This window comes from Corvus moneduloides, chromosome 7, assembly GCF_009650955.1.
Source record: "Corvus moneduloides isolate bCorMon1 chromosome 7, bCorMon1.pri, whole genome shotgun sequence".
NCBI classification, from domain to species: Eukaryota; Metazoa; Chordata; class Aves; order Passeriformes; family Corvidae; genus Corvus; species Corvus moneduloides.
In genome coordinates this window covers 12,609,398-12,624,024 of record NC_045482.1, presented here as the reverse complement: position 1 = coordinate 12,624,024, position 14,627 = coordinate 12,609,398, and the positions used below count along the sequence as shown (strand labels likewise).

At 41.4% G+C, this 14,627-nt stretch overlaps 2 protein-coding genes across 24 annotated transcripts in view; one reads left to right on the top strand and one right to left on the bottom strand.

Moving 5' to 3' along the window:
- CARF (calcium responsive transcription factor) overlaps window positions 1-3,650 on the bottom strand; it is a 38,957-nt gene extending 35,307 nt beyond the window's left edge. For 20 of the 23 annotated variants that reach the window (XR_004241156.1, XR_004241158.1, XR_004241161.1 and 17 more), the window contains exon 1: window positions 3,601-3,650. Coding sequence is in view for 1 of the 23 variants with exons in the window: in XM_032114100.1 (XP_031969991.1) it covers window positions 3,601-3,631 (31 nt within the window). In the remaining 22 variants the exon portion in view is untranslated. Of the gene's footprint in view, window positions 1-924; window positions 1,917-3,204; window positions 3,534-3,600 lie in introns of those variants that run through there. The other 3 variants (XR_004241180.1, XR_004241175.1, XR_004241177.1) reach the window with 2 other exon arrangements.
- A 39-nt stretch (window positions 3,651-3,689) lies between these two features.
- Window positions 3,690-11,613, top strand: WDR12 (WD repeat domain 12). Its single transcript, XM_032114978.1, has 13 exons — window positions 3,690-3,883; window positions 3,969-4,063; window positions 5,157-5,251; window positions 5,900-6,006; window positions 6,824-6,939; window positions 7,331-7,485; window positions 8,070-8,115; window positions 8,306-8,391; window positions 8,581-8,721; window positions 8,837-8,942; window positions 9,736-9,868; window positions 10,391-10,463; window positions 11,157-11,613. Exons 1-13 carry the CDS (start codon window positions 3,843-3,845, stop codon window positions 11,232-11,234), a joined length of 1,272 nt encoding a protein of 423 aa, XP_031970869.1. The 5' UTR covers window positions 3,690-3,842; the 3' UTR covers window positions 11,235-11,613.
- The last annotated feature ends 3,014 nt before the right edge of the window (window positions 11,614-14,627 follow it).

The window sequence follows — 14,627 nt, the reverse complement described above, 5'->3', positions numbered from 1 at the left end:
TTAGGTCTTACAAATTTAGTGTTACAAGTTCTAATGCTGTTGCAAGATAACAGCTAAGTTCTCAAGAAATCCTTGCCTCCTTATCACTTTATTACTCACTGCAGAAAAATTTCAGCATGTTGCTCCAGGAGTACAGCTTAGCCTTTTATATGAGACAATTTGCTTGATTTGTCATTGCATACACAGATACAAAACACACATACACCCTCCCATCATTTTCATCTGAGTATGTCCAAAAGCACTGAACTAACAACCACACACATCTAGAAAATACTTGATATTTAAGCACATGCCAGCAGTGCTTTATAAATATATTAGTCATCTTCTTACACAATCACCAGACAGAATTTGCATTATGCAACTCTGTCATGCAGACATCTTGAAGTAAATCAATTTGTTTTAAAGGCTTATAAGACAACATATAAATGAAATAAAATTACTATTGTTAGTCTACAGTAGTATGCTTCGGGCAGAAAAAAACACCAGATATGTGAAACAAAATTTGGCACTAATCACATGATGAAATTCAAAAAGACAGAGCTCCCGGCATTTTAGAAATCTACCTCCTATCCCAAAGAAAGCTTCAAGATGCTCAGTTGCCCACTACAACCCTTCAGGTAGACAGATAGTATTGGACAATGAACTGTCACAGCCACATGATAATGCTCTCATGCACACAGCACATTCTTTAAAGCAGCGACCAATCCCAAATATTCACAAGCAACAGGACAAAACGACAATTAACTTGGTCCCTACCTAACGAGAGTATACATATACTAGACTACACACATAACATACCCAACTGAATAGAAGAAAACTTAAGTCCTGACATTTGGGAGGAAGGAGGGGGAAGGGTGGTCAGGATTTTTCCCTTCAGTATTTATTTTAAAGACAGGCTGCATTACATTAGCACATGACTCCTACCAGCTGTATCTTCTTCACCACACCACGCAAATAAATTCCTCAAGATGGACCTTCTTGGCTGTGGTATTTCAACTGTTTACAGCTTTAGTAAGGAGACTGTAACAGGCTAGAGGGTAACTTCAAAAGAACTGTACAACTCTTAAAGCACAGATTTATTCTGCTTTGCAAAGATATAAAGGACACAGGCAAAGTAAATCCACATCTCCTTGGCTTTTGAAGCTGAATAAAGCATCCTGCTGATACAAACAACATTGAGAAGTTAAGCTGCTCATATGCTCAATATATTAATACTTTAATCTAAAGCAGATTTATTTTTCCATTCAATTTTCAAGTGATGACACTCCAGACCAAGTTCCAAATGAAGTTACTTCATGTTTACCAAGTACTTTTGAGCTTCGGATCTGAGAACAACTATAAGATGTTTCAGTTAAAATGTCTGAAGCATCTTAGCAGCAAATGAAAACAAAACCCAGAACACTAGATTTCATCATCACTCAACCACTTCCTCTCAGTTCAAAGATGCAAAGAAGACATGACAGTTTTGCAAAAGCAGCACATTTAGTTCTTTGAGATAAACTGAGTTTGTTCCAGAGATACTGATGACACGGACTCTGAGCATGCTGGAACCCGACAACAGAACACAAGGACAGCTCTATGGGGACAGACCAATGACCCAAGCAGCCCAACATCCTGTATCTAACAATGATTAATAACAAAGCTCAGGAAAAAAAATCCAGCAGTATGGTAAATACACGGTGATATTTATCCAGCTTCCTTTCATAAGCAGCCCAGAAATATCTGAATTTTCATATTTGTGTTTAAAATAATTCCTGTGGTACAATTTTGCCCCATGATTTTGTCTAATCACTGCTGTAACCCAGGCAAACCACTGGCACACACATCACTTGAAAAATCGACTTCATGGTTTAACTATCCAGTTTCATTAACCTAAGTCCTTGTGTGCAACCACAAAAAATTATTATTTTTTGTCTTAAAGAAATATGCTTCTACAGAGGTGTACAAATACATACACAGTTAACAAATCTTACACTCATATAAATATTGCTAGCCAATTCCTCAAACAGGAAAGTTAAATCCTGTACATTTATGTATAGGTATGGATGTTTTGTCATTAAATAACACATAAGTATCTCTTCATAAACACTAAGTGAGCACCACAAAAATTCCCACTGCTGTATTACACATTTAACAGTGGGCTGAAGGAGAAATGTGGAAGTTTAATGTCAGTATAAAGTAGGAGCAAGAGCTGCATCCTCAGAGCACACAAGCAGCTCTCTATACCTCAGATTTAGCTTTAACACAACTCCACCCAAACCACTTTACAGGCTGCTTCCCGACTAAAGCACTCAAGGGCCATTTCCAAATCATGGGTTAGCGTATTTTAACGCCACAGGTCAACTTCCTTCACCCTGACTCCATTTGGGAAGAACTTTCCTCAAAATAAAGGGAAATCTATGGCCATTGTTGTCCTTGGTTCACCTCTACAAAGAGAGCAAGCAGGCACAGAAACTGCTAGCGCAGGCGAACACAAGTAACCACCATGAGCACACCATGCAGGGTGTTGGTTATACTTAACAGCACATACATACAGTTGAATGCTTCACCATCAATCTCTTTTGGGTCTTCTGTGAAATGTCTCAGAGGTTTTATAAGAAGACTTAAGATAATTGCACAGCTTACTACTATGAAAACACACTCTCTGCAAGAGCTCCCTCTGAGGGCATTTCTCTACAACCATCCACAGTGGCATAAATTCACAAGAGCATGAATTACAGTAAAACATATCAGGGAGGAAATTAGGGCAGAGTGATACTCTCCAGTAAAGGAGTTACACTTAACTTTGCTAACTTGCACCAGGTTTGAGATTTAGCGTTATCTCTATCATGGAAGAGGAGGCAGATGCGGTTAAGAATACACAGAAGATCTGGGCACTCCCACTTATAAGGTTTCTCAAGCCATTTTTTTCTAGACCTGTGTCAATTTCAATGCACCTGTGTCAATTTCACTGACAAACAATGTCAGGTCTTTGAAGCATGCTTAAGAAATAGATGAGATTTCAGAGTCTCACGAAACAGCAACATTCAACACCCGCCCGCCCCAACAGGGGAGTCACCACCCAGGGAAATCCCAACTGATCCCCTGAGGCCAGGAAGGACTGTCAAACAGGTGGGGGGGAAAAAAAAAAAAGTGTGTACAACGCAAGCACAACAGCAGCTCCTCACACAAGCAGCCTTCTCCCAAAACACCAAACTCACTTACAGCTTCTTTTAAAGTCCACCGCGCGTTGGGTTTATTACTTCTAGTAGGCAGTTTATTGTGGGTGTGTCGCTTGACACGCGGAGAAACACAACCCGAGTGACTCCACGCGGAGAGCGCCACTCCAGCGACCCTGGGCGCCCCACGAGGCACTGCCCCGCTCGGGCACAGCCGGGCAGCGCGGGCGGCCCCCCTCAGGAGCCGGCACAGGAGCCGCTCCGGCACCAGCGAGGGACTCCCGGAACGCACCGCCCGCTCTCTGAGGAGCGCGGAGGGCGCCTCAGCCCGCGCCCGTCGCGCCCGTCGGCGCCACAGCCCCGCGGCAGGGGCGGCGGAACGCGCCGGCCGGGGCCACGTCCCGGCGGCCCGGGGGGAAATGCCGGAGGCGCGTTACTCCACCTGCGCTCGGCTCCCGCAGCCGCGCCGCCATGCGCGCCTCCGCTCCGCGCACGCGCGCCCGCCCTCAGCGCGGAGCGGGGCGGGGGCGCGCGGGGGGCGCCGGGAAGGCGGCGGCGCGCGGCCTCTCGGGAGCGCGGCGGGCGCGCGGCACGCGGGCGGTGCGCGGTCCCGCGGGGGGCTCGGCCGGGGCGCGTCGCGACACGTGGTCGGTGCCGGTATCGGCGACAGCAGCGGCGGCGGCGATGGCGCAGCTCACGGCGCGGTTCCGCACCGAGAACCGCAGGTGAGGGGCCTCCCCTCCCTCCCGGGCCGAGGGTGGGATCGGGAGCGGGTGGCGCAGTAGCGGTAACGGCGCGCTGTGCCCGCAGGTTCGCCGTGGAGGATGTGCCCTTCTCGGTGCCCGCGGCCTCCGAGACCACCGACCTCAGCCACCTCATCAACAAGCTGCTGGCGGCAGGGCACGGTAGGTCTCGCGGCGGGGGCGGCCCCTCGGAGCCCGGCGTCCCTCGTGTGCGGCCGGGCCGGGCCCGGCCCCGCGTGGGCTGTCACAGCCGGGCGGCACCCGCAGGCCCTCGGCGGGGACGGCGACAGCCCGAGCCGGCCCTGCCCCGCTGTTTTGGCCTGGCTGCCTATAGTAAGGCACTCCTGGAACTTGATCTGAAGCGCTGCGGGTACTGGGGCTGCTGGGCATTCCCAGGAGAAATGCTCCGAAGGCTGGAATACTGTGTGTGCCCGGCGCCACAGGCCAGGCTGCCACAGCAGATGGGAATGGAAGCGTTCCCAAAACCTGGCACAAGATCTAATGAAACCAAAGGTTTGGGTTTTATGACAGCCTTTAATAAAACGTCAGCCATTCTATCAGTGCTGAAATGGGCTGACTGACTTGAAAGATTATCTGGGGAAAGGCACTTGTGCAATGTTGTTGGAAAATCCCATTTTCCATAAGAAACTGGGTCAGTGGTATCATACCCTGCTTCTTGAGGCTTTTGCAAGTTGCTTTTGACCCATGAAATTGCAAACAATCTGGAATAGAAAACGAATGCACAGTGCAGTGCTTCTGCCAAAATGCAGGGCCTTTGTCATTTATGCCATTACAAAGGGAGAAATATGAACCAAAAATTCTTAGGATTTTCCTACTGCTGCCACAAATACAGGGCTCTAGCTGGTGGTAACAAGTGGCAAGATCCATACAGAACAGTCAGGAAGCACCACTGGGGTTTGATTATGCATAGCTACAAAGAAAATACAGTAAGAGGCAAACAGCTCTTTGAACCCCAACAGCAAATTTTCCTTCCTCTTAACTTAAATAATCCTGTGGAAGTAATGGGCTGCCCCCTTAAAACTGGGAGAAGAAAGCAAGGGGTTGAGTTTTTGGTTCTTGTTGTCATTTGTTTTGGGCTTTTGTTCTTGTTTTGGGGAGGGTTATTTATGTTTGGGTCTTTTTTTAACCTCTTCCTGGCTCCAGTTTCCTGAACCGGTCTCAAAATGATGCCATTTGTGATGGTATCAAATAAATAGTGACACCTGAACGTTGATTTTTCCCTGATTCGTTTCAGCGGATCACAAGTATGTGGAATTTGACTTCCTTATCAATGGCCAGTTCTTGCGATTGCCGTTGGTCACACACATGGAAATGGAAAATATTTCCACAGTAAGTCATACTCAGTTTCTCCCCTTCTAGGACAGTAGAACAGACTTAGCCAGTTTACTTCAATCTGATTTAGGTATTGCACTGTCAGCTAGGTAGATTTGCTTGTTCAGTTTTATTTCTTGTCTGACCACTTTTCCAGGAGAATTCCATGTATTTTTGAATCCATTATGAGTGTGATTAGAGTGATTAGAGACAGGGCAGTGCAAGGAACATAGTTATCCAATCTGTTGTCTGTATACAGTTCAGAGGGGAAATTCTTGTCTTACTCAGTTCATCATTAATATATATTTTTGTCTCTTATGGTGGGGGATAATGGGGAAGATTAATATTACCTCTAGAAAATGTTGCAAAGTGTTTTAGACACTTTAGTTTTGTACTAGTAAATATAGAAGAAGAGGAATGTAAGAAGAGTGAAATCACTTGGTTTTGCTTCCAGCTTGCTATTAATAGTAATTTGATAAAAATATGGAAAGCAATATAATTCACACTTTTTTTTCGAAATACTTTAGTTCTACTGATGTGACGTGGATACCAAGACCTTTGCTCAATAAACTTGCATATTTGTACCACACTACAGTTAAATTTTACTGTTATTGATTAAAAAAACCACACTACATCACTAAATAAGTATTTTGTCTGTGAGCTCAGGAAGAAGTGGTGGAAATAGAGTACGTGGAGAAATACATGGCCCCTCAGCCAGAAGAATGCATCTTCCATGATGACTGGATCAGTTCTGTTCAAGCCACTGAAGAATGGTACCACACTAAGCTAATTCTAAGTTTTGTCTTGCTTATTCGTGTTCCTCCATGGTGTTAAATGGAGTGCTGTTCTCTCTTTAATAATCCCTTGGCTGGGTTTTTCTCTCCTCTTTGCTTTGTTTCTTTTTTTTTTAAACTGTCAAGTCACTCAGCTACTTGCTTTTGTAAGCAGTTCACTGACAGTGACTTTAACACAGGTAGAAAACAGCTAGAGACACTGAACAGGAGATACTGCTTATACAAATGAACAAAAGAAATGCTGTTTAGTATCCTTTCTCTTAAAGGAAAGCAAGTTTTCCTCATCTCTCTTTTTTGCTTAAACCCATGACTTCCAATGTGACGCCCATTAGCAACAAATAGAATAGCATACCTTTCTGCAGAGATTTTCCTTAAAAAAAGCCAGAGAGCCATAATTGTCTTTTTCTACTGTGTTTTCACATTCATTTTCCAATCAACTAGGTGATGTTTATATATTAAGTAGAGGTTTGAAAATGCTTTGAGAACCTCTGGCAACATACTACAAACAACAAATAAAGTTTTAAATTATGTAAATAATATAAGTCCACTCAGGTCTCACCTACCAGAACATGCAGTATTCTCACTGCTTGTTTTTCTGGCCTGTACTCCTGGCCTCCCAGTTGCAAGGCTTTAATGAAGCTTTGCTCCGTAGCAAAAAGATTTTTTTACTCTTTCAAGCTATTTTTTTAAAACAGCATTGTGCTAATATTTTTCCAAGTTTCTGGTTGAGGCTTTATTTCATAAAAACATTTGTTGGTCTTAAAGACAATGATGCTTAAAATGCTGTACCCTGTAGGATATTAACTGGCTGCTACGATCAGACTGCTCGGATCTGGTCTGTGGAAGGAAAATCCATCATGACAATAGCTGGGCATACAGAAGTGGTGAAGGATGTGGCGTGGGTGAAGCAAGGTCAGTATATATAGCAGGGACATAGTAGTAGTTTGATTTACTTGGGGAGAAATGCTGGCATTCCTTAACCACAAATATTTAATTATCTAAATGTAATTATTTCAGTCTCTATCAGTGGTGTCAGAAATGAAGTCATGGTGTGCATAAAATACTTCTTTAACAGTAATGAATATAGTTACTTTAAGATGGTTGTTGTCTATCCACCTTGCAGTCTCCATTTGCAAATACTGGTGTATATAGTTATATTAATTGTACTTGCAGGGTAACATGTTGTAGACTGAAATACATACGAGTTTCTGTCTATCTGCTATTTCTTCTAGGATTAGAATAATTATTTATAAAGACTTTGGAAAGCTGAGCTGGGCGTGAGTGTAACTTTTTTCTACCTCAGATAGTTTATCGTGCCTGTTACTCAGCGCTTCCATGGACCAAACTGTCCTGCTCTGGGAGTGGAACGTGGAGAAAAACAAAGTGAAAGCCCTTCACTGCTGCAGGGGACATGCTGGCAGTGTCGAGTCTGTGGCTGTTGATTGTACAAGAACCAAAGTGAGTGACTCCTCCTGGAAAGGAACCTTTGTGATTTGGGATTTAGCAGCCTGTACCTCAAAAATCCTCTTTTTGTCCCTGCATGGGTATTCATCATCATGATTTTATGACACACTGATAATTTTCCAGTCTTGTTATAAGTGGTGGTTATTTAGAATTAGGTGTGTTATATCAGTGCTAAGCTTTAGAATCACAGAATCATTTAGTTTGGAAAACAAGTTAAATTTTAAAGTATATTTTACTTTAAATGCATGCTAATTTTGTGCTATAATAAATATTTTCAAATTTGACCTACATTTTTGCGGTGGTTGTGGTGGGAAAAAAATTTCCAGAGTACTTGGAAAAAGCAGGTGGTGAAGAGGTTCTTTCCCTTCACCCAGGAATTCAACAGTTATGAGCACTCCCACCAAAGGTGGAGTCAGTGCTCCCAGCTCGACTCACTATCCGACAGGTTAAAGTAAACGTTTTAGTGTTGAAGGAAATAGATATTTTGTAGATATTTTTCCTACAAAGAAAGTAAAAAGAATAATCTCTTCCAAGGTCTCTCTGGATCAACATTTAACAAAATGTTTCTATTCATACAGTTCTGCAGTGGATCCTGGGATAAGATGTTAAAGATCTGGTCTGCAGGTAAGATGTAAGTTTGTAGGGCTATACATCACTGTGCTGAGTTACTGGTTTGGTTAATTACATGATTTTAGATCTGGTTATCACCTGCATGATGGTTGTAGGCACCACAGATACAGGGATTTGTTTAATTACTTACATGGAGATGGAATTCAAAAACCTCTAGCTCAAGTCTGCCTGTCTTTTGTCACAGTACCTACAGATGAGGAGGATGAAATGGAAGAAGCAGCTAACAGACCACGGAAAAAGCAGAAAACTGAACAGCTGGGACTAACAAGGGTAAGATGAACTCCAGGTTTGTCCAGGATTTTTCTTTAGAAGTGTAGCCACAATGAATAATTTCTCTTTGCTAAAGCTGACTTTAAAATTTCTGCTGGTATGTCTCAGGATAATCGGACATTTTCATTTGTTGAAATAATAGATTTTTTTGATGATAACTCACTCAAATCTGTCACCATTAAATTCTAGACTCCCCTGGCAACCCTCTCTGGCCACACAGAAGCCATCTCCTCTGTGCTGTGGTCAGATGCTGAAGAAATTTGCAGCGCATCATGGGACCACACCATTAAACTCTGGGATGCTGAGACTGGAGATCTCAAATCAACTTTGGTGAGATCATTGTACTCTGTCTGTAGATTCAGCTGCAGTCCAGCTCACAGAAAAAAAAAAAAGCTGTGTAAAATTGTAGCTCCTCTCTTACAGTTATTATTTTCTTTACTGACAGACAGGAAACAAAGTGTTTAATTCTGTCTCCTACTCACCCCTGTGTCGACGTCTTGCATCAGGGAGCACTGACAGACATATCAGACTATGGGATCCTCGCAGCAAAGGTGAGCTAAAACATGCATGGTCTCTTTAGTTCTTCAAAATCAGAACTTTGTCCTGTTGAGAGACATCTCACAAACTCTTCTGGTCCCTCTGCTTGAAACTAGCCCTTTGGGGCTTTTATTAAATACAAAGGTTACATCTATTTTCTGTATTCTGGTGCAAGACTCGTTTTAATTTCTTACCTAATAATTTAGAAATCTAACTGGGCTTAGGTTTTCCTTTATTTTTAAACTTACTAATAAATGTGCAACTGTGCAGTTGCAGAACAAAATTTTTTTTGGTAAGGTTCAGACTTAGGCTAGTCTGATAATCATTAAAGTGAAATAGTAGTCACTTGGACATGGTACTGTGTATCATAAACAGATGGAATTGTGGATATTATGACTGAGCCTATACCAGATTTATTTTCATAAACACATTTCATAGAATGGTCTGGGTTGGAAGGGACCTTAAAGATCATCTAGTTCCAACCCTCCTGCCCTGGGCAGGGCCTCCTTCCACTAGAGCAGATTGCTCAGAGCACTACCCAGCCTGGCCTTGAACACATCTTTGTTCTTTCTTTAAAAAGAAAGTTTAGTGACAAGAAAATACATTTTGAGGGGTTTGGAGTGGGTTTCTTTTTTGTTTGGTTGGGTTTGTTTCTTTGGGTTTTTTTCTTCCCCAGAACTTGTGTGGCTTACAGTTTTGTTCACTTTAAATAAAGTTCACTTAACTTGAACTGCAATCACACTGGATTTTGTGCACATCTTAAAAGTGCTGGGTTCAGCATCTGTCTTTTTTCCTCTTTCTATTCAGATGGCTCCTTGGTTCTCCTGTCTCTGACTTCTCACACAGGCTGGGTGACATCTGTGAAGTGGTCACCTACCCACGAGCATCAGCTGATCTCTGGTTCTCTGGACAACATTGTGAAGCTTTGGGACACAAGGAGGTAAAATAAACCTGTGTTTCTTGCTGTTCAAAGGCATGTAAGCTTACAGGGTGAGCTACCCCTCATGAAATGGCAAAAGCAGTCAGAGACATTCATTGGAAACCCCTGTGACATTTGTGAAAATCCTCTAGGTTTTGGAAGTCAACCATATAATGAAAGGAAGAAAAATACTTGTAGTCTACCAGAGGGCTGGAAAACACACACAGCTGAGCAGCATCTACATGTGGAAGAAGGAAATTATAACAAATTCTTCCTAACAACTGATTGAATTTCAGTCTCAAAGTTGTTTGCAAGCAGATGAAAAATGTTGCTGCTTTTCTCTTTGGGGATGTAGGAGAGGATAATACCAATGTGATCGGCTCTGGAGAAAGCAGAGGAGTACAGACATGGTCGATGTCTGTACTCTCAAAGTGTTTGTAACTGCTTGACCACATCTGTTTGATAGCACTGTGATAGCATTTCTTCCTGGGACCAGTTGTTGTTTGTGATTGCTCACCTAACTTCAAACCTGTTTTTCACCAGTTGCAAAGCTCCTCTGTATGACTTGGCTGCTCATGAAGACAAGGTTTTGTGTGTGGACTGGACAGAAGCAGGGGTAAGAATCTGAAGAGCAAGTTACTCGATTTATATGCATGGTGTTTAAGAACGGAGCTAAAAGCAGTCATGGATTGTTTCCTTATGCTCAAAGCTAGAAGAGAATAGGCAGTTGTAGTTGTGCTGTCTGGGTGGTGTCACTTTGTGTGTCCCCACACTCTGCAAAGGGCCATGGTGGGAGCTGAAGCCCTGTAGCATTAACTGAGCATTATATTGATGTTCCAAACTAGGAGAGACAAGAACAGCACTGCATCTTACTCAGAAAACACATGTTCCACAGTACTGCTGTCTGCCATTGGGACTAAAGCAGCAGCATGAAGGAACAGCTGGGGCATGGCAGTCAGTACATGTAGAAGGGGGAAACTATATAATCCTCTATAGCAAGCTGTTCTGCTACTGTTGTGGTACACACGTATTTAAAATTACCAAAAAACCCCATTCTGTGAATGTTCAAGATTCTCAGTAAAAGTCAGGAAAAGCTTAAGCAACTTCTCTACAAAAATTTCACTTTTAATTTTAATAGGAGAGTAAGGGACAAAGTTGCTTCTGCACCTTGATTCTGGGTTTTAGTCATGCATTAACAGTTCATTATTCACTACTACCTTTTAAAAAGGAAAGAAAAATTGAGTCCTTAACTTTTGTGTACTTACTTTGCTTAATTGTGATATTAATCCCAGTTTCCTTCTTTCATCAGTTGTTACTGAGTGGAGGAGCAGACAACAAACTGTATTGCTACAGATACCCAGCTACAGTCTCTGATGTTGGGGCATGAAGGTCAACAGCCAGAAGACTTTTTTTTAAAAACAAAGATTTTTGCAGCAGTTGCTCTCTATTAGCATCTCTACACAATCAACTTCCGAAGAAAGGAGGAGTTTGTTGCTCAGAGAGCTGTTTCTGGTTTTGTATTGGTAACCTATATCCATATTTGTCACAGAAAAACAGCAAAGCCCAAATGGGATTAATGTGAAAGGTCATTTCCTCCCTTTTTGATGGCTTTGAATTAATGTCTTTTAAATGACTATTTGTATAGCCCTTTTAATAAGAACTAAACTGTTTACTGATACTTACAGAAAAACTACTCACTGACTAAATTATTTTTTGAGTTTACCTGCTTTCCATTGGAAAAAAAAATAAAACTTTTATCAACAGTTCATTGGTTTACTGTGTCATTTCAGATAAAAATGAGATTTCAGCTCTCCTCAGTCTGGGTGTTGGCAGTTCTTATTATTTGGTCCTTAATTAACGAACCCAGGCTTCTTTCTAGGATGAAGACTTGGTATGTTTGCAGTGTAAATAGCACGATATAGAGGAACTTGACAGATTTACTGGCAGATGAAATATTCCGTATTTTAGTAGCTCATAAATAAGGGCTGTAGATTATAAGAATGCCAGCCTTGTACCACAGTACTTGTTGTGTTGCAGTACAACTAATGTGGTGTCTTGGTCCTAAAAGCATGTTTGTAGAAACAAGTGATGGATCACAAACAGAATGCAGAAGAAGTAATTTGTTCTTAGAAAGAGCAGATACAAAAAGTTGCAGTAGCTTTTAGGTTGATAGAGAGGATAAGAGCTAGTCAAACATGCTCAGTTTCTCTGCTGGTGGTTTTGCTTTGAGTTCAGCATTTAAATGAAAAAGCTGTTGCTGCCACTTGTTAGATGACATATATGTGATGTTAAAGCAGCACACTGGTAAACTGCATGGAAACCACACTTGAATATCCTCACCAGTGTCTTGGCTTTCGATCAGTGTAAGACCTGTCTAGCACAAACAAGTCAAATGCTTGAATTAATAATTTTTCTTTGAAGAGTGAGAACTCTGACCTCCAGGTTCATAATATGTATTATTATATATAGACTATATATATAATACATATATAGTTCTGAGTAAGGAGTTTTAAGAAATACCAAAGAGCAAAACTGGTGAAAATGGCAAAGGACAGGGGAAGGATCTCTGATCCCTTTGCTCTGCAAGTGAAGTACTGCAACTAATAACTTACATGCATATGTCTAAAGATTCATGAATGCAAGATAAGTAACCTTAATATGGTTTTCTTGCCTTCCCAGAAAGATTTACAAAACAGTTTTTAAAAAGACCGTGTCACTTGAAGTGTCAGCTTATCTTAGACTAGTATTATTTAGACTTAAGAAAACCCAGCTGGCATTAGTTGTTTCAGTTTCAAACAGTGAATCCATTAGATCTACTATCACCTGTAATAAATACACAGATTGTATCTGAAAAAGTAGGTTTTGATGGACTACAGTTAAAAGCAGGAGCATTTTTACACCCTCCTCTTATTTGGAAAAGTACTGTGGCAAAAGAACAGACCAAGAAGGAACTAAGTAAACCATATTAACATGAAGTGATACCGGTGTAAGTACACTGTATTTTTGGAATATATCTGTATTACCACAGTCTATGAATTATCCTGAAACCAATGCTTTTTACATTTGGCTGACAGTTCTTTGGATAATCTATAATCCTAAATAAAATGTTTAATGAGACTTTCAAACATGCAGTCCTTTTGTTTAAAATGATTGTGTGAAATTACAGGGGTCAACATGAGTTGATTTTAAAACTGCAGAAGAGCTGAATCAAAAACACGGTAATGCACAATCAAGGTGCTGATGGTGACTCTACTCACAAAAATTAGGTTTTTTCCTCCCCTAAAAACCATTTCTGCATATTCCTGGTACCCTAGTAGCATAATACAAAACAGTAAAGAATCTTTATGTACTAATTGCTAGTTTTACTTAAACATAAAAGTGATACTACAAGTGAGGGGAATAAAGACAATAATCAGCTACTGCAAGATTGACCTACATTTGGTTTTTTATTGATGGGAGGTGGGGGTTGGTTTGTTTTTGAGAGGCTGTGCAATACACATTGTTCTATTTCTATCTTTTCATTCTGCACTGACACCTGGCATAAACTGTTCACTAGCACACATGTGCTGCCTCTAAGTAGAGTTCAAACACCACCATGCATTAAGACACACATTAAAAGCATTAGTTTAAGACAAGGGTTCACCTGCTTGGTCCTTGGCTTAGTGTCACACTTGCATTTTCTGTTCACGTGTTTCCTTTTATCCAGCTGGTTCTTTCAGCTTTCTTCTTGCTTTGAGACTTTCATCTTTGCTTCTGGATGGTTGCCATCCCTTTCCTACAGCCAGCCCTGGCAGAGCACTGTTTTTTCTCTCTTGTTGGCATTTGGTTTATTTTTTTAGTCTCAGTCTTCTCTCAGCTAGGAGATTGAATTAAGGGAAAAACAAGGGAAGGGGGAAGGAAAGAGTAAATGTTGCAGTGACACACTACCTGAGCAGGTGTGTGTGGATAATGTGGATATATGAGTTCGGGCCAACAGTGCAGATCTCCAGCCAGTGCTGCTCTGCTTATCCCTTTCAACACTCAGTCCAGAGCCCAGGGTGAGGTTTGTCCTTAGTGAAGATAAACTTACTGAAGTTTAATTTAGTTTTGTATAGGCTGATAAATTTCCAGGATAAACTTAACATACTCCTCTAGATTTTAGCATGCATACCTTAGGAAACAGATCTAACCACATATGCTTAAAGTGACTTCTACAATTGAAACAAAAATATTTCACAGAGATTGGAAGGAAACACAGAGAAAGGAATACACTTCTAATGAAAACCTCATATCTCAGGAGTTTTCTCCTGCATTTTCTGACATTTCTGCAACAGAAAGCACTAGATAGGCACATGCACAGATTCCCCAAAGGAAAAAGACAAACTTTTGTTACACTCTTAAAAGTTGATTTAAATCTTGTTGATTATCAGCTTGTTACTTAAATGTGGATATAACTTGAAGAATTCCAGAATTTTTAAGGTTTTTCTCATTACTGAATTAATGGAGGGTACAAACTTATCTCCAAAATTGTGTGATGATAAACATGATTCTTAAAAAAGCAAACAACCCCTCCAAACAACAACAAACAAAAGTCCCAAACAAGTGGTGGATGTGATTTAGGCTGATCTGCTCCATGACCTCACTGAAATTTCAGCATGTGCTCTTTTCCCTTGATGTGGGGAAGGCAAAATGTTTTATCAGATAAAAACTTAATGAGAACTAGGTCAACACACTTCAGATTTCTACTCTCTGTCATAATGGGGCTGCCAAGCTGGCCCTCACACACCCCAGTCCAGGGGTA

What these genes read in the sequence shown, in the direction of transcription:
- WDR12 (XM_032114978.1), top strand. Translation starts at nt 3,843, where the DNA reads ATGGCGCAGCTCACGGCGCGGTTCCGCACCGAGAACCGCAG. An exon ending in GTTAAAGATCTGGTCTGCAG is followed by an intron (nt 8,116 to 8,305) that starts GTAAGATGTAAG and finishes CTTTTGTCACAG; the next exon opens with TACCTACAGATGAGGAGGAT. An exon ending in GAGATCTCAAATCAACTTTG is followed by an intron (nt 8,722 to 8,836) that starts GTGAGATCATTG and finishes CTTTACTGACAG; the next exon opens with ACAGGAAACAAAGTGTTTAA.